Source organism: Drosophila willistoni, unplaced genomic scaffold (genome assembly GCF_018902025.1).
Source record: "Drosophila willistoni isolate 14030-0811.24 unplaced genomic scaffold, UCI_dwil_1.1 Seg533, whole genome shotgun sequence".
Classification (NCBI taxonomy): domain Eukaryota; kingdom Metazoa; phylum Arthropoda; class Insecta; order Diptera; family Drosophilidae; genus Drosophila; species Drosophila willistoni.
In genome coordinates, this window is record NW_025814461.1 from 132,085 (window position 1) to 156,035 (window position 23,951).

At 35.6% G+C, this 23,951-nt stretch overlaps 1 protein-coding gene and 1 long non-coding RNA gene across 2 annotated transcripts; both read right to left on the reverse strand.

Moving 5' to 3' along the window:
• Nucleotides 1-8,321: 8,321 nt before the first annotated feature.
• LOC124461575 lies at nucleotides 8,322-9,657 on the reverse strand. Its single transcript, XM_047013093.1, has 2 exons — nucleotides 9,100-9,657; nucleotides 8,322-9,044 (listed from the first exon to the last, which is right to left on the reverse strand). The coding sequence occupies exons 1-2, from the start codon at nucleotides 9,402-9,404 to the stop codon at nucleotides 8,507-8,509; spliced, it is 843 nt and encodes a 280-aa protein (XP_046869049.1). The 5' UTR covers nucleotides 9,405-9,657; the 3' UTR covers nucleotides 8,322-8,506.
• Nucleotides 9,658-10,668: 1,011 nt separating this feature from the next.
• LOC124461580 lies at nucleotides 10,669-11,813 on the reverse strand. Its single transcript, XR_006955140.1, has 2 exons — nucleotides 11,599-11,813; nucleotides 10,669-11,531 (listed from the first exon to the last, which is right to left on the reverse strand). It is a non-coding gene; the product is annotated as an uncharacterized LOC124461580 (long non-coding RNA).
• Nucleotides 11,814-23,951: the final 12,138 nt, after the last annotated feature.

The window sequence follows — 23,951 nt, forward strand, 5'->3', positions numbered from 1 at the left end:
TAACAAACACCAGGCATAGAACCTATTTCCTTTATCCAAACAAAAGAGATAATTAACGAACATACGAAATATACTGCATTTCAAACTATTACATTAACCACTTTTATACTTACTATAATAAGTTTGATTACATACTTAATCTATAAGTTTAAGGCAATGCCACAAAAATTAATAATTAAGCATTTTCGATCAAATAACAATCGTGGTCCCACAGACACAATCGAAACCCCAATTGTTGAAAAAATTGAGTCCCAAATTATGAACAAAAATGATACTCCAATATTTACAGCTGAGAAAAACCCCTCGCTATATCCCAATGTATCCGCCTGAGGACAGGCTATTTTCTTTAGGATGGGGGAGTCATATATCCAACATATAAATATTTCGCCCCCTAAAATTCATAACGTTAAAGTAAACATCCGTTTTTATAAACAATTGTCCCCCTCAAAACCAAAGCGTATGAACGCTAATCCATAAAATTAACATAAACAATAAAACACTTGAAATAATAATTGTCCCCCTAACAACCAAAAGTGTGAGAACGCTAACTCAGCAATTAAAATCGGACCAATCAAATCATCGAAATATCAATCACGCCACCAAAGGGCTCCCAAATTTAGCTTATAAATATAACCATAAGACATTTTTGTAACCAGTTCTAAGTTTTCATTCAAATAATAAAGTACGTTGCTTTAAACTCACAAAACATATCTTTTTTTCCTTATTGGGAAAATTGGATATTTAATTATATATATTTTTTGAACTGTTACTTACAAGCTCACGATGTCGACTGATTCAAATGCTGTGCAAACAAGGCATGTCGAATTTCAACCAAATTAGGCAAGTGAAAGGGAATTTGTACTATCTACAAAATACTAGTTGACCTGGCATATTTTAGCATATTGAATTGAATTAATTCTATCCGGAAGCTCAAAGTTATTGTAATATAAATAGTTTTAATTAAAAAAAAAGCATAAAAAGAAGTCCATTTGATTTAACTTTCGGTTTCACGTTCCTTATAGTTAAAAGTAAAAAAGTAGACAAAATTTAAAAAACCTCTGTGGTTAAAAACTGTTTCTATCCAGCCATGTTACGTCAATGGAAATATCTCATATATATATGATCCCATTTAACATTTGTGTTAGGTAAATCATTCAATTAACCACCGAAGGCAAATTGAATGCAAATATCAAAGTGCTAAATACTAAACTATTAGGGCAATGGCGAAAATTCAAATTGTCTCAGTTTATTTGAGACATTTAAAAACAACCAAGCAAATAAGTAATAAATAAAAGTAATGGCCAAGTAAAACTAGAAATTAGAGTCCATTCAGAATGTAATATTCAATACCCCAAAAATTAAATGCGTAATTTCGAAGCGGACATGAAGGGATAGATGTACAAACCCTAACCAAAAAGAGTTAATTGATTAATTAATTGCCAAAAGTCTAGAAAACATAAATTAGACTATGAAATTAAATTCCAATATGCGAAAATATATTGCTTGCTAATCTACTGTATGCCCAATGGGACTTCCTTTCAGTATTGTCAATATCAGTTGCAAAATAAAATGTCACTAAAATACAATATAAACTATTACTACATACTAATATTTTAATTGGGACTCGAATGCACTCGGTTTTTGCTTTTTGTCATTGTTATTTCACCTATTGTCCAGCGGATTAGCAAAGGCAGATATTCAGATAAAATTTTGACATGTTGTCGAGAATCTTAGGCCTTAGAAAAAAAAACTAGATATTACTAGGCTTCATAGGCATTTTACACAGCCATTTTTTTAATGATCATTTTGAAATATAATGAAATATAATAAAATATATGTTAATTTGACAATTACTCGCAAAACATGAATTTGACTATCCAGAAGTTGTATTTCAACTGATAGCATCTGTTTTTAATAGTCTCAATACTGTCACCGTCCATGTATAGATCGATCGCTTCATTAACGCATGCTTACGTAATATTATCGTTGGAGCATGGATCCAAATCGTTTCTATCGATAACAGACCATTTGTATGTTTGTACACCATTATTTTATAGTTCGAGCATTTCAAAGATTTTTTTTAAGCATTTTTCTACTTTGGGCAGTATGACTCGAGCTGGTAAGAGATGTAGAAATTCCGTAGGGGTACAGCTTCGTATTTATCTTTTTTGCAGATGACACCCAGCACCCAATCCATGTGTTTTCGTCTGCTGCCGCAACGTATAGCCTTCCACTATATTCTAGAACCGGTGTTTCTTTATTAAACTTTAGGCATCCGACGTTTCTGTATCCATCAAAGCTTTTAGAAAATTCATTCAATAGACTGCAGAAGTCTGTGTTGTTGCAGGCGGACGCCGAGATGACAACAACAAATGGCCTGTTTTGTGGGAGAATATCTACGATTGGTGCTTGCTTCTTTGTTCATTGGCTGATCATCTTCCTCATCTGAGCTACAAGCACGATATTTAATGGGACCATTCCGCATGCATCGAACAAGGACCTGGATGATGTGTTTTCCGAGCTTTCCTCGCTCACGGTAGGGTCCACCTTATATCCAATATTCAATAACATGCCGTATTCATCCATATTGAGCTTTCCCATTTCTTACACTTACCTCTTATTCTCCGCAGGAAAATCATGATCCATTTTTCGTTTCTGAGCCTGTGGTTTTATACATTTTTCTAGAGATTCACCGCTGGAATCTGAACTTTGTCCAAGCACTGACAAGCTGCTGCTCACCGGCGACACAGTCTCTTTGCCCTTTTCGATCACCACAAGCCGACCCACATAATTAATACCGTCATAGACTGATATAACCGGTCGACTGTCGTTATTTTCACTGTCCTGAACTCCTGACATTTCCAATATAAGATCGGCGTCTGTGATATTTCCGTCTGTTGACGAAATGTCACATTGTCCGGCAGGAATTCCCAAACGTTTTTCTATCTTTTTTTATTTCAAACTAAAAATGGTTTCATACATTGAAACGCTGAACTCCACATTCTACTTAGGCAGAAAAAGGACACTTGGTTATATAAGACCATTTATTTATATCCTTACGACTACTTACTCTCTTAGATTTTTGTTTGATGATAATTATCAACATTATTATTATGAACGTGACTGTATTGTTTCTATTATGAACTGTGAACTGCGAGCACACGATGTCGAATGATTCAAATGCTGTGCACACAGGGCATATCGAATATTAGCCAAATCCCAGGCATTCTTAGATCTTAAAATTCTGGAATTTGTAGGGAATTTGTACTATCTAGAAAATCCTAGTTGGCCTGGCATATTTTAGCATATTGAATTGAATTAGTTCTATCCGGAAGCTCAAAGTTCTTGTAATATAAATAGTTTTAATTTAAAACCAGAGGGCCGGGGCTAACTTCGACCGCGTCAAAGTTTGTATACCCTTGCAACTTTTATGGTAACTCTTTCCTTATCTATAGCCATCAAAGTGAAAAAAATGTTCAAGCTAAAAAGGCTAATGTTTGCGAAAGAACGGCCTACAATCTTAGCATAGCAAATAACGACGATATTGGTCAAAGTCACTGTTTTCCACAGATCGTTCCTATGGGAGCTATATAATAGAGTAACCGGATCTTTATCAAATTCGGCACAGTCATTAACAGATATATTGAACTCACAAATGTTTAATTTGAAAGCAATCTCGTCGAAAGTGACGAAGTTATTGACAAAAGTCACTGTTTTCGAAAGATCGTTCCTATGGGAGCTATATGATATAGTCACCCGATCTTGATCAAATTTGGCTAAATCCGAGATCCGGCTGAATCCGAGATATACAACGCCTGCAGTATATACAAGCCTACATGCAGAATTTCAACTCTGTAGCTCCAACGGTCTAGGAGGAGTTTGCGTTGATCCAGACGGACGGACAGACGGACGGACGGACGGACATGGCTATTTGAATTCGTCTCGTCATGCTGATCAAGAATATATATACTTTATATGGTCGGAGATGCTTCCTTCTATGCGTTGCACACTTCTGACCAAAATTAATATACCCTTTTTGCAAGGGTATAATTAAACAATGTATATATGTATATAATAGAGACTTGCATCTTTGTCTATCTCTTTGATTCGAAGAATTAAGAACTTGAATTTGTTCAACGAATCAAAAATACTCTTCTCAATTAGAATGTACTAAACTCTTGCAGTTTAACAAGTACCATATACTTATGTTTAGTATATATGATTATATTCATGGCCATATATTTATTTCGAATCTTGTTTACTACGAAGAAACTGGAGAATTGCTTAATACTCTAGAGTTAGAAAAGGACAAATTAATTCCAAATGAAACAGACGTTTCCATTGCAAATATCGCGGAATTGGCTGTAATAATTGGATGAATTTCACATGGAAGAAGACTTTTCAATAATTCTCATTCAAAACTGGACTGAAAATGTTTCAAAGCATCTTGCATAATTCAAAATATAAATGTGTAACTAAATTCTGCAGTCTCGTTTCTTTGATCTTCTAGATACTTCTTTTTATTTTATTGTGGTTCAGTTCTCTATTCAATTCGCAACGAAAGTGTTGTAAATCTGATACAAGGAATAGTTTATTTTTTTCAGTACGTTTAAGTGGCCCCTGCGACACCAGGACAAAGCCTGTTATGAGCGCAAGCAGATAACTGCCCACCTCCCACCCGACCAACCGAGGTGTGCAGCCGTATAACGCACGGCACGAATTGCGTGAAGAAATACACAATAGAAAAAACAAACAAATAATACAATAGCTATCTATTAACTAAATGGGATGGGATAGATGTGTTAAGTATTTTAATAGAAAACTGTGAGCTGATTACAGGGAATAGAAGGTTGTAATCAGAGCAGAGGACTCTGAAAGGTTCATGCATGGCATAGTTAGAAGCACAACGACTAAGGGATAAAGGTATCAAAGGATGTCCATTCCGTCTACATTGTACTGACAGATTTACCTGAGCTAATAACTCAGGCGAGTCGATGTCCCCAATTAGGAGCTTGTGCATAAAAATAACACCAAGCATAATTCTACGGTTAGTTGGGGAAGGAAGGTTAATCAAAAGAAGTCTACTAGAATACGAAGGCAAATTGACATTACGATCCCAGCTGAAGCCACGAAGAGCAAATAGAAAGAACTGCTTTTGAACGGATTCAAGTCTAATCTGGTGCGACTCATATTGAGGTGACCAAATGCAAGATCCATACTCTAAAATAGGACGGACAAGCGAAGTAAAAAGAACTTTAGTTGTATAGGGGTCGTCAAATTCTTTTGACCATCTTTTAATGAAACCCAGAACACTCTTGGCCTTTGCGACCGTGGTGGAAATATGGGTGTTAAAATTTAACTTATGGTCCATAAATACGCCCAAATCATTCACATTATTTACACGTTCTAAAGGACTATTGTTTAGAAAATAAGTGACCAGTTGAGGAGAGTTACGAAAAAAAGTCATTACCTTACATTTGGTAGTGTTAAGACTTAGTAAATTAAACTGGCACCAGGATTGAAAGTTTTTAAGGTCAGTTTGTAGCCGACTAAATGAATCTGTTTCTTTATAAGTAAGACAAAGCTTGACAACGTCAATAATGACTGATGGAAGATCGTTAATGAATAATGTGAAAAGCAGAGGGCCAAGATGACTCCCTTGAGGTACTCCAGATGCCACAGGAATGGAATTGGAATGAAGTAAGTAAGTCGTCTCGCCGACTTTGGTATACCATACACCAGTAAAGCAAATATTTCAAGCATTTTCACATGCTTCTTACAAGCATATCTTACATTAGTATCTCGCTCACTCAATCATACGAGCACCCTAGCGCCCCCACCAGCCAACGGCCAACTCCGGCCTTATGGAAAAACGTTTATATGCATAACTCGACTGTTTTTTATCCAATTTTGATCAAATTTAATATTTTGATAGATATTAGTATTAAATTTAAGTGTGCCAAATTTGATTGCATGAGGTAAAAAATACGGGAGATAATCAAGTTTTTCAAATTACGGGGGCGGAAAAGGGCGTGGCAAAATTTTTATACATACAAAATGTTTGCATTTACTAAGCGAATATACATACCAAATATGGTGTCTCTAGCTAGAATAGTTTTTGAGATAAACGCTTTTTTTAAATTGCGGGGGCGGAAAGGGGCGTGGCAAAAATTTGAAATAAACTTGATCACTCTACATACTACATGAGTCTACATAAAAAATTTGGTGGCTCTAGCTCTTATAGTCTCCGAGATCTAGGTGTTCATACGGACAGACGGACAGACGGACAGACGGACAGACGGACGGACGGACGGACAGACGGACATGGCTAGATCGACTCGGTTGTTAATCCTGATCAAGAATATATATACTTTGTGGGGTCGGAGATGCTTCCTTCTGCCTGTTACATACATTTTGGCGACTTTAATATACCATTTCACCCTATGGGTGTATGGTATAAAAAGAAGACTTAAAAAGTACCTTCTGTTTTCTATTTGTTAAATATTCTCGAACCTAAGAAAGGAAAAGAGGTGGAAACTCAATGTCTTTCAGTTTAGAAAGTAATAAAGTATGATTTGATTTGATTTTCTCAAAAGCTTTTGGAATAGCGGAAAATTTTGAGATACCCCTATAGTTAAAAGGTTTCGGACTTTTCGCCATTTTTATGCAGAGGAATAATATACGACTCTTTCCAAATAGATGGAAAAGAGGAAGAATCGACAGACAATAGAAAAAATTTTAAAATGGGTTTACATAATGTGTTTGCACAGAACCTGAGTACATATACAGGAAGACAATCTGGCCCCGGAGAATAAACAGGTTTAACTGATCAGTGCTCGCTTTTTTATATTGAAAAGACAAAAAAGATTGGTGTACAGAGGTCTTACGTTTAGAATTAACAAAATTATAAAATAGAGAATCAAAGGCTTTGCTGAAGTCAGTGTATATGACATCAGTTTGTTTAGCATTTTTGAACTTCATGATAATTATAGATGTAAAGTCTGAAAGGTTAGTGGTTGTACATCTACGTTTCACAAACCCATGTTGGGATAGCAAAATAATAGAGCTGCAAAAATGTTGCAATTGAGAAGTTATAATTTTCTCAAAAGCTTTCGGAATAGCGGAAAATTTTGAGATACCCCTATAGTTAGAGGCTTCGGACTTTTCGCCATTTTTATGCAGAGGAAAAATATAGGACCAAATAGATGGAAAAGAGGAAGATTCGACAGACAATAGAAACAGTTTTAAAATGGGTTTATATAATGTGTTTGCACAGAACCTGAGTACATATCCAGGAAGACAATCTGGCCTCGGAGAATAAACAGGTTTAACTAGTTTAAGTTCGTTAAGAAGAGAACTTTCTCAATCACTGGATTGAAAATGCAATTACACTTTTTAAATGATGAGGATACGGACTTCTCGATATACCGTTGAGGAATAAGTTGTTTTAAAAAAACTCGCAAACATATCGGCAATTGCCTGATCAGTGCTCGCTTTTTAAATTAGAAAGATAAAAAGATTGGTGCACAGAGGTCTTACGTTTAGAATAAACAAAATTATAAAATAGAGAATCAAAGGATTTGCTGAAGTCAGTGTATATGACATCAGTTTGTTTAGCATTTTTGAACTTCATGATAATTATAGATGTAAATTCGAAAAGGTTAGTGGTTGTAGATCTACGTTTCACAAACCCATGTTGACAAGCCGACGCCCGCGGCTTGCACAGCAATAATCAGACAACAATAAGAGAATAACAGGCAGGCAAGCAGGCAAGCAACAGCAGCAACAATAACAACAATATTAACATTGAGGGAAATATTTAGTGTCGCATTTCGTTGTAATATAAATGAAAGTGAGTGAGCGGGTCAGCGGCCGCAGAGCAACATGTTTCTTTGGTTTTTTGAATGGGCTGCCTTTAATAAGCTGTAGGAATAATAAAGATACAAATTTTGTTGCTGCCAAAAATAAAAAATAAAACTAAAATTGTTTCGATTTTATAGATGGCTTTTGTATGGAAACTTAAGTTTATTTTTTTTCGAAATTCGAATGCATAAAAACGTGTGAGCTGTGATAAGCGAACGTGACGTGATGATAGTAATTGAAGACAAATTCCAATCAAACCTGATTTAGCTCATCGGCAGAACAATGTCACGCAAAAAGCCACTTAGAAATTAAAAATATACTATTTTCTAGATATCCTCACATTCATTTCAAAATTTGAATACACTTATAAAAAAAGCAATATCAAAATCATATGCATTGACATATAATTATATAATAAATATATAATTATGTTAAAAAATATATATTTTCTACTTTATCGCGACATCTATGAACAGAATTCAAATGTGATCTTCCAGAAATGGTAGTGCAGTTGATAGCACTTGCTCTTTATGAATTCTACACTAACAGAGTCTATCCATAGTATAACTTCATGATTTAGACAGATGTTTGTGATATTTTCTTCTGAACATGGATCCAATATATTTTCACTAACGACGGCCCATTATTCAGTTTTAAGGCCTTTGCTCTGTTTGTCAAGGAGCTTCAACACATCAACCAAACACAGCTGCACGTTTGGCCAAACAACTTTGGCTCGTGATAGGCGCAAATATGTTATAAGATCAACCGCCTGGTATCCTTTGATTGAGCAGAGAGTTTCCGAAACCCAATCCATAGTATTATCATTGGCAGCTGCAATATAGAGCCTACCACCAAATTCCATGACTGGAGTTTCAGGATTGAACTTAAGGCAGCGCACGTTCCTATAGAGCCCAAAGCGTGGAAAAAAAATATTCATCAAATTGCAATAATTTCTTTCTTTGCAATCGGATAAAACCACGATGATAAATTGCCTGTTCTCGGGCAAAATTCTTACAAAAGCTGGCGTTCCATTTTCCTGCTGCAGTGTGATTTCATTATCCAATTCAGATGATGGAGCTCTGGGCTTCATATCACATTTAACCGCAATACCGCAAGCATCCTGTAACGACTCCAAAATATTCTCTGAACTCTTACCGCTTTTGTTTAGTGACACTTCTTGGCTAAGTTTCCAAAATTTGTAATATTCATTCATATTAAATTTTATCTTACACATACCTGTCTGGACACGTCTCTACACTTTCAAATGATTCGTTACCACAATCGACACCCAGGCAATTTTCTGAGGAGTCAGTCTCAATTCCAAACTCACCAATTAATGATCCAATTTTTTGAGCTCCTTGAAAACATGTTATCGTTTGTTTCTTCTTGGGATCACAGTTCTCCAGACCTGCTGCCTCAAAAATAAGATCGCCATCTAATACCTTGCCTTTCGAGGATATTAGGACACATTGCCCCTCAGACGTAGATAGTAGATCCTCGATCTTTTTTTTCAGGTCATAAATAGTCGAATAAGAGGCCATTCAGAACTCCACTGGCTACTCCGAAAGAAAAAAAAAAAGGACACTTGGTCATACGCTTACTTACTATGTCCTTACGATTACAAACCTTTCCACATTTTCTCTCTATGATTATTTTAAGCATTTTTTTGAGATTTTTTCGGGAGCTCACTGAACAATATATATATTTTTAGAACTGTTACAAGCTCACGATGTCGACTGATTCAAATGCTGTGCAAACAAGGCATGTCGAATTTCAGCCAAATCCCAGGCATTCTTGGATCTTAAAATTCTGGAATTATATCTGTCGTAGATAGAAATTCGATATTGAACGAATCAAACAGTAGGCAAGTGAAAGGGAATTTGTACTATCTACAAAATACTAGTTGACCTGGCATATTTTAGCATATTGAATTGAATTAGTTCTATCCGGAAGCTCAAAGTTATTGTAATATAAAAAGGAGTCCATTCGATTTAACTTTCGGTTTCACGTTCCTTATAGTTAAAAGTAAAAAAGTAGACAACATTTAAGAAACCTCTGTGGTTAAAAACTGTTTCTATCCAGCCATGTTACGTCAATGGAAATATCTCATATATATATGATCCCATTTATCATTTGTATTAGGTAAATCATTGAATTAACCACCGAAGGCAAATTGAATGCAAATATCAAAGTGCTAAATACTAAACTATTGGGGCAATGGCAAAAATTCAAATTGTCTCAGTTTATTTGAGACATTTAAAAACAACCAAGCAAATAAATAATAAATAAAAGTAATGGCCAAGTAAAACTAGAAATTAGGATCCATTCAGAATGTATAAAAGTAATGGCCAAGTAAAACTAGAAATTAGAGTCCATTCAGAATGTAATATTCAATACACCACAAATGAAATGCGTAATTTCGAAGCGGACATGAAGGGATAGATGTACAAACCCTAACCAAAAAGAGTTAATTGATTAATTAATTGAAACAAGTCTAGAAAACATTAATTAGACTATGAAATTAAATTCCAATATGCGAAAATATATTGCTTGCTAATCTACTGTATGCCCAATGGGACTTCCTTTCAGTATTGTCAATATCAGTTGCAAAATAAAATGTAACTAAAATACAATATAAATTATTACTACATACTAAAATTTTAATTGGGACTCGAATGCACTCGTTTTTTTCTTTTTGTCATTGTTATTTCACCTATTGTCCAGCGGATTAGCAAAGGCAGATATTCAGATAAAATTTTGACATGTTGTCGAGAATCTTAGGCCTTAGAAAAAAAAAACTAGATATTACTAGGCTACAAATGCATTTTGGACAGCCATTTTTTTAATGATCATTTTGAAGTATAATGAAATATAATAAAATATATGTTAATTTGACAATTACTCGCAAAACATGAATTTGACTATCCAGAAGTTGTATTTCAACTGATAGCATCTGTTTTTAATAGTCTCAATACTGTCACCGTCCATGTATAAATCGATCGCTTCATTAACGAATGCTTACGTAATATTATCGTTGGAGCATGGATCCAAATCGTTTCTATCGATAACAGACCATTTGTATGTTTGTACACCATTTTTTTGTAGTTCGAGCATTCCAAAGATTTTTTTGAAGCATTTTTCTACTTTGGGCAGTATGACTTGAGCTGGTAAGAGATGTAGAAATTCCGTAAGGGGAACAGCTTCGTAGTTATCTTTTTTGCAGATGACACCCAGCACCCAATCCATTGTGTTTTCGTCTGCTGCCGCAACGTATAGCCTTCCACTATATTCTAGAACCGGTGTTTCTTTATTAAACTTTAGGCATCCGACGTTTCTGTATCCATCAAAGCTTTTAGAAAATTCATTCAATAGACTGCAGAAGTCTGTGTTGTTGCAGTCGGATGCCGAGATGACAACAACAAATGGCCTGTTTTGTGGGAGAATATCAACGAATGGTGCATCATTGCTTGCTTCTTTCATCATCTTCGACTGTCGTTATTTTCACTGTCCTGAACTCCTGACATTTCCAATATACGATCGGCGTCTGTGATATTTCCGTCTGTTGACGAAATGTCACATTGTCCGGTAGGAATTCCCAAACGTTTTTCTATCTTTTTTTATTTTAAAGTAAAAATGGTTTTATACATTGAAACGCTGAACTCCACATTCTACTTAGGCAGAAAAAGGGCACTTCGTTATATAAGACCATTTATTTATATCCTTACGACTACTTACTCTCTTAGATTTTTGTTTGATGATAATTATCAACATTATTATTATGAACGTGACTGTATTGTTTCTAGTATGAACTGTGAACTGCGAGCACACGATGTCGAATGATTCAAATGCTGTGCACACAGGGCATATCGAATTTTAGCCAAATCCCAGGCATTCTTAGATCTTAAAATTCTGGAATTTGTAGGGAATTTGTACTATCTAGAAAATCCTAGTTGGCCTGGCATATTTTAGCATATTGAATTGAATTAGTTCTATCCGGAGGCTCAAAGTTCTTGTAATATAAATAGTTTTAATTTAAAACCAGAGGGCCGGGGCTAACTTCGACCGCGTCAAAGTTTGTATACCCTTGCAACTTTTATGGTAACTCTTTCCTTATCTATAGCCATCAAAGTGAAAAAAATTTTCAAGCTAAAAAGGCTAATGTTTGCGAAAGAACGGCCTACAATCTTAGCATAGCAAATAACGACGATATTGGTCAAAGTCACTGTTTTCCACAGATCGTTCTTGAATTTGAACAAATGTTTAATTTGAAAGCAATCGCGTCGAAAGTGACGAAGTTATTCACAAAAGTCACTGTTTTCGAAAGATCGTTCCTATGGGAGCTATATGATATAGTGACCCGATCTTGATCAAATTTGGCTAAATCCGAGATCCGGCTGAATCCGAGATATACAACGCCTGCAGTATATACAAGCCTACATGCAGAATTTCAACTCTATAGCTCCAACGGTCTAGGAGGAGTTTGCGTTGATCCAGACGGACGGACAGACGGACGGACGGACATGGCTATTTGAATTCGTCTCGTCATGCCGATCAAGAATATATATACTTTATATGTTATATGGTCGTAGATGCTTCCTTCTATGCGTTGCACACTTCTGACCAAAATTAATATACCCTTTTTGCAAGGGTATAATTAAACAATGTATATATGTATATAATAGAGACTTGTATCTTTGTATATCTCTTTGATTCGAAGAATTAAGAACTTGAATTTGTTCAACGAATCAAAAATACTCTTCTCAATTAGAATGTACTAAACTCTTGCAATTTAACAAGTACCATATACTTATGTTTAGTATATATGTTTATATTCATGGCCATTCAATAACGGAAATATTTACCTAAAAGAAGAGATCCGTACGATGGCCCTAGTCTTAAAGATCTTATGGGAGCAGGCCAGATACATATTCCCTCTCTCTTTTCTCAAGCTCTCAATGTATTAACACTAATAAGTTTTCATATTAGCCAACGTAAAATCCGTCAATATTAATTTCAAATCTTGTGTACTACGAAGAAACTGGAGAGCTTTAAATGCTTAATACTCTAGAGTTAGAAAAGGACAAATTAATTCAAAATGAAACAGACGTTTCCATTGCAAATATCGCAGAATTGGCTGTAATAATTGTATGAATTTCACATGGAAGAAGACTTTTCAATAAATGTCATTCAAAACGGGACTGAAAATGTTTCAAAGCATCTTGCATAATTCAAAATATAAATGTGTAACTAAATTCTGCAGTCTCGTTTCTTTGATCTTCTAGATACTTCCTTTTATTTTTTTGTGGTTCAGTTCTCTATTCAATTCGCAAAGAAAGTGTTATAAATCTGATACAAGGAATAGTTTATTTTTTTCAGTACGTTTAAGTGGCCCCTGCGACACCAGGACAAAGGCTGTTATGAGCGCAAGCAGATAACCGCCCACCTCCCACCCGACCAACCGAGGTGTGCAGCCGTATAACGCACGGCACGAATTGCGTGAAGAAATACACAATAGAAAAAACAAACAAATAATACAATAGCTATCTATTAACTAAATGGGATAGGATAGATGTGTTAAGTACTTTAATAGAAAACTGTGAGCTGATTACAGGGAATAGAAGGTTGTAATCAGAGCAGAGGACTCTGAAAGGTTCATGCATGGCATAGTTAGAAGCACAACGACTAAGGGATAAAGGTATCAAAGGATGTCCATTCCGTCTACATGGTACCGACAGATTTACCTGAGCTAATAACTCAGGCGAGTCGATATAACCAATTAGGAGCTTGTGCATAAAAATAACACCAAGCATAATTCTACGGTTAGTTGGGGAAGGAAGGTTAATCAAAAGAAGTCTACTAGAATACGAAGGCAAATTGACATTGCGATCCCAGCTTAAGCCACGAAGAGCAAATAGAAAGAACTGCATTTGAACGGATTCAAGTCTAATCTGGTGCGACTCATATTGAGGTGACCAAATGCAAGATCCATACTCTAAAATAAGACGGACAAGCGAAGTAAAAAGAACTTTAGTTGTATAGGGGTCGTCAAATTCTTTTGACCATCTTTTAATGAAACCCAGAACACTCATGGCCTTTGCGACCGTGGTGGAAATATGGGTGTTAAAATTTAACTTATGGTCCATAAATAATTGTTTAGAAAATAAGTGACCAGTTGAGGAGAGTTACGAAAAAAAGTCATTACCTTACATTTGGTAGTGTTAAGATTTAGTAAATTAAACTGGCACCAGGATTGAAAGTTTTTAAGGTCAGTTTGTAGCCGACTAAATGAATCTGTTTCTTTATAAGTAAGACAAAGCTTGACAACGTCAATAATGACTGATGGAAGATCGTTAATGAATAATGTGAAAAGCAGAGGGCCAAGATGACTCCCTTGAGGTACTCCAGATGCCACAGGAATGGAATTGGAAAAAGAAGACTTAAAAAGTACCTTCTGTTTTCTATTTGTTAAATATTCTCGAACCTAAGAAAGGAAAAGAGGTGGAAACTCAATGTCTTTCAGTTTAGAAAGTAATAAAGTATGATTTGATTTGATTTTCTCAAAAGCTTTTGGAATAGCGGAAAATTTTGAGATACCCCTATAGTTAAAAGGTTTCGGACTTTTCGCCATTTTTATGCAGAGGAATAATATACGACTCTTTCCAAATAGATGGAAAAGAGGAAGAATCGACAGACAATAGAAAAATTTTAAAATGGGTTTACATAATGTGTTTGCACAGAACCTGAGTACATATACAGGAAGACAATCTGGCCCCGGAGAATAAACAGGTTTAACTGATCAGTGCTCGCTTTTTTATATTGAAAAGACAAAAAAGATTGGTGTACAGAGGTCTTACGTTTAGAATTAACAAAATTATAAAATAGAGAATCAAAGGATTTGCTGAAGTCAGTGTATATGACATCAGTTTGTTTAGCATTTTTGAACTTCATGATAATTATAGATGTAAATTCTAAAAGGTTAGTGGTTGTAGATCTACTTTTGACAAACCCATGTTGGGATGGTGAAACAATAACCGAAAATAAAGGCGCGTCACTCATACGCAGCGTGTGACAAGCCAACGCCCGCGGCTTGCACAGCAATAATCAGACAACAATAAGAGAATAACAGGCAGGCAAGCAGGCAAGCAACAGCAGCAACAATAACAACAATATTAACATTGAGGGAAATATTTAGTGTCGCATTTCGTTGTAATATAAATGAAAGTGAGTGAGCGGGTCAGCGGCCGCAGAGCAACATGTTTCTTTGGTTTTTTGAATGGGCTGCCTTTAATAAGCTGTAGGAATAATAAAGATACAAATTTTGTTGCTGCCAAAAATAAAAAATAAAACTAAAATTGTTTCGATTTTATAGATGGCTTTTGTATGGAAACTTAAGTTTATTTTTTTTTCGAAATTCGAATGCATAAAAACGTGTGAGCTGTGATAAGCGAACGTGACGTGATGATAGTAATTGAAGACAAATTCCAATCAAACCATCAGGTGATTTATCGATGATTTAGCTCATCGTCAGAACAATGTCCCGCAAAAAGCAACTTAGAAATTAAAAATATACTATTTTCTAGATATCCTCACATTCATTTCAAAATTTGAATACACTTATAAAAAAAGCAATATCAAAATCATATGCATTGACATATAATTATATAATAAATATATAATTATGTTAAAAAATATATATTTTCTACTCTATCGCGACATCTATGAACAGAATTCAAATGTGATCTTCCAGAAATGGTAGTGCAGTTGATAGCACTTGGTCTTTATGAATTCTACACTAACAGAGTCTATCCATAGTATAACTTCATGATTTAGACAGATGTTTGTGATATTTTCTTCTGAACATGGATCCAATATTTTTATACCATACACCCATAGGGTGAAATGGTATATTAAAGTCGCCAAAATGTATGTAACAGGCAGAAGGAAGCATCTCCGACCCCACAAAGTATATATATTATTGATCAGGATCAACAACCGAGTCGATCTAGCCATGTCCGTCTGTCCGTCCGTCCGTCCGTCCGTCCGTATGAACACCTAGATCTCGGAGACTATAAGAGCTAGAGCCACCAAATTTGGTATGCAGTCTCCTGTAGTATGTACGCTTATCGAGTTTGTTTCAAATTTTTGCCACGCCCCCTTCCGCCCCCGGAATTTACAAAAAACAGATTTTCCTAAAAAGTATAACAGATAGTAACATCAAATTTGGTTCATATACTCGTTTAGTTAGCGCGCAAAAAATAATTGTTCCAACTTTTTGCCACGCCCCCTTCCGCCCCCGGAATTTATAAAAAACTGATTTTCTTAAAAACTATAAAAGCTACCGACATTACATTTGGTATGTAAGCTAGCTTAATAGACGCGCAGATATCGACTATTTAAAAATTTTGCCACGCCCATTTCCGCCCCCGAAAATTAAACAAAACTGATTTTCTCGAAAACTAACAAAGCTAAAGTCACCAAATTTAGTATGTATACTGGCTTAGTATGCGCGCAGAATAAATATATTTTAATTTGTTGCCACGCCCACTTCCGCCTCCATAATTTAGAAAAAACCAATTGCCTCTTGCAATTTTTTGACCATTCCGATCAAATTCGGCAGACTAATTAATCTTATCTATTTCTACCAAACTTCCAAATTTTATTGAAATCGGACTAGAAACATGCAAAATATGCGTATGAACGTATTTTGCTACGCGATTCATAAGGGCAGAATTGGCCGTTGGCTAGTGGCGGCGCTAGAGTGCTCATATGTTTGTAGAGTGAGCGAGATAGCATATGGTATGAGGCATGTTAAAACAATTTAATAGACATACATTTGGTTTTCGAAATTTTAAATATTTGTTTCACCCGGTGTATGGTATACCCAAGTCGGCGAGACGACTTACTTACTTCATTTCACTAACGACGGCCCATTTTTCAGTTTTAAGGCCTTTGTTCTGTTTTTCAAGGAGCTTCAACACATCAACCAAACACGACTGCACGTTTGGCCAAACAACTTTGGCTCGTGATAGGCGCAAATATGTTATAAGATCAACCGCCTGGTAACCTTTGATTGAGCAGAGAGTTTCCGAAACCCAATCCATAGTATTCTCAGTGGCAGCTGCAATATAGAGCCTACCACCAAATTCAATGACTGGAGTTTCAGGATTGAACTTAAGCCAGCGCACGTTCCTATAGAGCCCAAAGCGTGGAAAAAAAATTTTCATCAAATTGCAATAATTTCTTTCTTTGCAATCGGATGAAACCACGATGATAAATTGCCTGTTCTCGGGCAAAATTCTTACAAAAGCTGGCGTTCCTTTTTCCTGCTGCAGTGTGATTTCATTATCCAATTCAGATGATGGAGCTCTGGGCTTCATATCACATTTAACCGCAATACCGCAAACATCCTGTAACGACTCCAAAATATTCTCTGAACTCTCATCGCTTTTCTTTAGTGACACTTCTTGGCTAAGTTTCCAAAATTTGTAATATTCATTCATATTAAATTTTATCTTACACATACCTGTCTGGACACTTCTCGACACCCAGGCAATTTTCCGAGGAGTCAGTCTCAATTCCAACCTCAGCAATTACAGTTAATGCTCCAATTATTTGAGCTCCTTGAAAACATGTTATCGTTTGTTTCTTCTTGGGATCACAGTTCTCCAGACCTGCTGCCGCAAAAATTAGATCGCCATCTAATACCATCTAATACCTCAGACATAAATAGTCGAATAAGAGGCCATTCTGAATTCCACTGGCTACTCCAAAAGAAAAAAAACCAGAGGGCCGGGGCTAACTTCGACCGCGTCAAAGTTTGTATACCCTTGCAATTTTTTCGGTAACTCTTTCCTTAACTTTATAGCCATCAAAGTGGAAAAACGTTTAAGCTAAAAGGGCTAATATGTCCGAAAGAACGGCCTACAATCTTAGCATAGGAAATAACGAAGATTATGATCAAAGTCACTGTTTTCCACCGATCGTTCCTATGGGAGCTATATGATATAGCCACCCGATCTTGATCAAATTCGGCATAGTCGTTAATATGTGCAATTAACTTAACAATTTCAAATTTCATGATCATAGCTCAGAAAATAACGAAGTTATTAAGAAAAGTCACTGTTCGTGACTTTGCCATTTGTATGGGAACTATATGATATAGTGATCAGATCCGGCTGAATCCGAGATATACAACGCCTGCAGTATATACAAGCCTACATGCAAAATTTCAACTCTGTAGCTCTTACGGTCTAGGAGGAGTTTGCGTTGATCCAGACGGACGGACAGACGGACAGACGGACGGACGGACATGGCGATTTGAACTCGTCTCGTCGTGCTGATCAAGAATATATATACTTTATATGGTCAGACATGCTTCCTTCTATGCGTTGCACACTTTTGACCAAAATTAATATACCCTTTTTGCAAGGGTATAAAAAGGACACTTGGTCATACGCTTACTTACTATGTCCTTACGATTACAAACCTTTCCACATTAAAGAGAACTCTATGATTATTTTAAGCATTTTTTAGAGATTTTTTCGCGAGCTCACTGAACAATATATAGTCATATATCCAACTCCAATAGCATATAAATATTTCGCCCCCTAAAATTCATAACGTTAAAGTAAACATCCGTTTTTATAAACAATTGTCCCCCTCAAAACCAAAGCGTATGAACGCTAATCGATAAAATTAACATAAACAATTAAACACTTGAAATAATAATTGCCCCCCTAACAACCAAAAGCGTGAGAACGCTAACTCAGCAATTAAAATCGGACCAATCAAATCATCGAAATATCAATCACGCCACCAAAGGGCTCCCAAATTTAGCTTATAAATATAACCATAAGACATTTTTGTAACCAGTTCTAAGTTTTCATTCAAATAATAAAGTACGTTGCTTTTAACTCACAAAACCTATCTTTTTTTTCCTTATTGGGAAAATTGGATATTTAATTGGCGCAGTCGGTAGGATTGGAAAAAAGTTATTCCATCCGTGTTACATATAGAATTGTTATCCGTGTGTTACATAGAATTGGTGAATAATCACTGTAGTGAACTGTTATTCTATCCGTGCGGCGCGTAGAATTGTTATCCGTGCGTTACATAGAATTAGTGAATAATCACTATAAAATTCCGATCCGACATCAAGAACTTACGGGTAGTGCTCAAAAGTCTACAACAGTGAAAAATATTTTCTGCCAACTGTGCGCGGAAATATCAACTGTGTGTTGCAACCAAAAAAAAAAAAAAAAAATATTTACGCCAACTGTGCGCGAAAATATTAACTGTGTGTTACAACCATTAAATCCAATTGAGGAACAAAACGCCAACTTGTGTGCGAACAAAAAACCAAAATCCAAAATAAAACATAACCAAAACCCAGAAAATTAACAAAACAAAACACCACAAAAAACCCAGAAGATCAACAAAACAAAACATCACTAAAACCCAGAAAAGAAAAGAAAAAAAAACAAAACAAAACATCACTAAAACCCAGAAAATCAATAAAAATAAAACACCACTAAAACAAAAAAAAAAAAAGATAAAATGACTGTAGAACTCACTGAAGCCCACCTCAATCAAGCACTGTCTTCGTTAAGACAGGTGGCAAATTATGATGGAGCTCCAGAGAATCTGACGTCATTCATAAGGAGGATAGATTTTATTATGCACCTATATCCAACCCATGATATAAGGCAACATAACATATTGTTCAGTGCAATCGAGATGCAGCTCACTGGAGAAGCACAACGGCTCTCACAAATTGGACAAACCAACACCTGGCCGGAACTAAGGACACTCCTCATCAATGAATTAAAGACGCAGACCCCCTGTGAGGATCTTCTTCGACGCCTCTACAACACCAACTATGCAGGAAATCTTCGTAAGTTTGTAACAGAATTAGAAGATAAATCCTATATTATCACAAACAAATTAAGTCTAGAAAACGATGCAAATAACACCGCTCTTTATACAAATGCTTTAAATAACACTATAAAAGACGTAATAAACAAAAAATTACCCGATAGATTATTTATGACGTTAGCTAGATACGATATAACCACAGTCAGCAAATTCAAGCAAGCTCAAAGAGAAGGGTTATACGAGAATAGTATAACAGAAATCAGAAAATCAAATCAAAGCCAAAATCAGAATCAAAAAGGTGGAAAATCTTTTATACCCAATAGTACAACTCCGTCTCAAACAAAACAATCAGATACAACACAAAACCAAAAACTATTCCAAGAATTTCAACAAAAATTAAATATTGACAGGGCACAAAATCCAATGAATAGTCAACAGCAAAACAACTATTCAAAGAATAATGAAGCAAACCAGCCTACAAAAAGGCAAAGAGAAAGTAATAGTGGAATTAGCAAAATGGACACATCCGAAAATTTTCATCAGAATGGCTCGGATCAATCGGAAGAAGAGATAGAGACAAGTCCTTCATCAGAATAATGATGAACAATAAACCTTTGAGATGTGTAGTCGACTCAGGCTATTCAATTAATATAATGTCCGAAAACTTTTTTAATTTCAAAACCTATTTAGGAGATTCCAAAATTCACATGATTGAAGGAGCAGTAGAACTAAAAGAAATTATTTTTCTTGCACCCAGCAAACTTTGTCCGACAGAACAAAAATTTTATATCCATAAATTTTCAAATAAATACGACATGTTGATAGGCAGAACTTTCCTAAAAGCCTGCAAAGCACAAATAAATTATGAAGAAGAATACGCAAAATTAGGAAACTATACATTTTATTTTAGAGATGTTGAAGAAATAGAAGAAGAACAAAACATAGAAGTTTTGGACCCACCCACAGAAAGGGACCCGGAAACAAATTTTGCGATTGAAAACGAAATAATAGAAAGCAATGAGTATAGACTCCACCATTTAAACAACGAAGAAACTCAAAAACTAAAAAAGTCTTGTACGAATTCAGTGACATTCAGTACCGCGAAGGTAAAAATTTGACTTTCACGAGTACAATAAAGCACTCTATTCATACAAAACATGAGGACCCAATCTATAAACGACCATACAAATATCCCCAAACATTTGATATGGAAGTCAACAAACAAATAAATGAAATGATTGAACAGGGTATCATTCGAAATCGAATTCCCCCTACTGTTCACCCATTTGGATTGTTCCAAAAAAAGGAGATGCTTCCAAGAAACAAAAATTCAGATTAGTCATTGACTATCGAAATCTAAATGAAGTCACAATAGATGACAAATTTCCAATTCCAGTCATGGACGAAATTCTCCACAAACTGGGAAAATGCCAATACTTTACCACCATTGATTTAGCTAAGGGATTTCATCAAATTCAAATGGATCCTGAATCTATTGCAAAAACAGCTTTCTCAACTAAACATGGCCATTACGTATGCCATTTGGTCTTAAAAATGCCCCGGCAACATTCCTAAGATGCATGAATAATCTTTTGGAAGACCTTATTTATAAGGATTGCCTTGTTTATCTGGATGACATCATTGTGTACTCCACTTTATTGGAGGAACACATACTATCACTCAGAAAGGTATTTAACAAACTAAGAGAAGGTAATCTTAAACTCCAGCTCGACAAATGCGAATTTATGAAAAAGGAAACAGCATTCCTTGGTCATATAATAAAACCTAACCCAGATAAAGTCAAAGCAATTCAAAAATTTCCGATACCCAAAACCAGAAAAAAAATTAAATCATTCTTAGGATTATGCGGATTCTTCAGGAAATTTATACCCAGCTTTGCACATATTGCAAAACTTTTAACTCTAGGATTAAAGAAAGGAGCTAAAATAAATATAAACGACCCAAATTATATTTCATCCTTTGAAAAATTAAAATATCTCCTTATGAATGATCCTATACTTGCATATCCCGATTTCAAAAAACCATTTTTCCTAACCACAGATGCTAGCAACATAGCTTTAGGTGCGATCCTCTCACAGGACCATAGACCTATTTCTTATGGTAGTAGAACACTTAACGAACACGAACTTAATTATTCAGCCATAGAAAAGGAATTACTATCTATTGTATGGGCAACCAAATATTTTAGGCCATACCTTTTCGGTAGAAAGTTCGAGATTCTAAGCGACTATAAGCCTTTAGTTGGCTCAACAATATAAAAGAACCAAATATGAAACTTCAAAAATGGAAAATAAGACTAAATGAGTTTGATTACAAAATTAAATATTTACCTGGCAAAGAAAATCATGTAGCAGATGCCCTTTCCAGAGTTAAAATAGATGAAAACTTTTTAGGATCAACAGAAAGCACAGCAGCTACAATACATAGTGCTCACGATGTAATGTACACAACCCGGAATGAATCCAGATCATGTACATCCCCTCTTAGTCAAAGAATCTTCTTTGATCCAAGAAGAGTTCACGTTCAGCCTATATTGGTAGTCTCTCTCGCAGTCCCTTATTATCAGATGTTATGATGGGCAAGAGTACCACAAATTAGGCCAAAGCCAATTCATCTAAGGGCTTAATGTATCGAGAAGTTTGGTCCGGGTGGGACTTCTGGCTGTCGGCTAGCAAACAGTCTTTGGGGGGTTCTTTGGACCAGCATTACTCAATACACCCGTAGTACATAAAATAAAACAAAGTCCCTAGAGCACGAATATTACACAATTACTTAACCAAAAGAGATGAACTAGAAGGATAGAGAAAAAGAGTATATTAGTATCGCACGAATAGGGAAGCTATGAGGATGTTGTAAAATGATGATTCTTATAATATACGGTAATTAAATTAAACAATTGGATCATTTCAGGCATCCAAAAGCCAAATTAGGGATAATAGGTTTTGTTTTGTTGAATCTTAATTGTAAGGTGGATATATATAAACTTATAGATATTCAAAAATGAAAAGATCAATTGGAATTTGGAAGTCTCCACTTAAATTACGAGATTAATTATAAATAACTGTAGGCTCGCTCACACAGTCAAAGGCGATTCTTAATATCGATTTAATTTCTCAACACTGATTGGCAATTTTTTTTTTTCTTTAATATTTTGTTTTAGCTTTACGGTACTTGAGAGAGTTTTTTCATATTTGCTGATTATTTGACACTGAACTCGCTTTCTGTTTGCATACAAACAGGGAAAAACCAGAACGATCATGATTTATGTCAAGAACTTAGGACTTACCCATCCGTCCGGTCCGTCGAAGGCCTTCGTCGTCCGCTGGATGATGCTTAGCAATAAAATTTTAGGTTAAATCAAGCGTATGGCATTCCTATGGTCCAAACTCGGTCTAAGGGACTCTCAATCCGCAACGAAGAAACTTTCTCTGCCCGTATCCGATTCGGGCGGCTGTTGCAAACTGGTTGACTTTTGAAATGTCTCTGTGCCCTTTAAGGTGTGCAGCTTTTGAGCCCACGGTGTCTCAAAAATTATCCCTGGCAAATTCTCGGAATTCAAATATAAAATTCCTTGCTTAGGCTTTCAGCATTCCATTTGATTGTGGCTAAGTTTTCGAAAGAACTTATTAGAAACTTCCAAGGATTCAAATATCCACAAAAAATTAACTTACGATAATAAGATTCACAAAACTCCACAATAATTGTTGTCCTATATGCTCCAGATTAATATTTAATTAATAATTTGGCTTGATGGCCAAGAAAATTTCAGATTAAATTTTTATATATTTTCTTCTGGAGGAGCAGCGTGGTTTATGCGTCTAGCCAGGGCGGAAGTTCGTCAGAAAAGAGTGTGACCAATGCATGCGATCGCGCACGATGCCACTTAGCTAGGATTGCACTAATAAAACTATCGAACTTCTAAGCTCAGCTGATTATTTTTATCGACACAATTACCCACCACTTACTGAAATACAAACTAACGCCTTAAAATTTAAAAATAAAACTAACGGCAGAAACTGGGCACTACAACCACAGGATAATACAAGAGCTTGCTTTGGAGTATTAACCTTAAAAAAGACGGTTACTGCCTAATGTCCTTAGCGTGATAGGTTCCTAGCAGTTTGCCATTTAAATCCTCTAACACATAATAACATTTTCCTAATCTCTCTCGAACTCGTGACTTTAGCCACAAC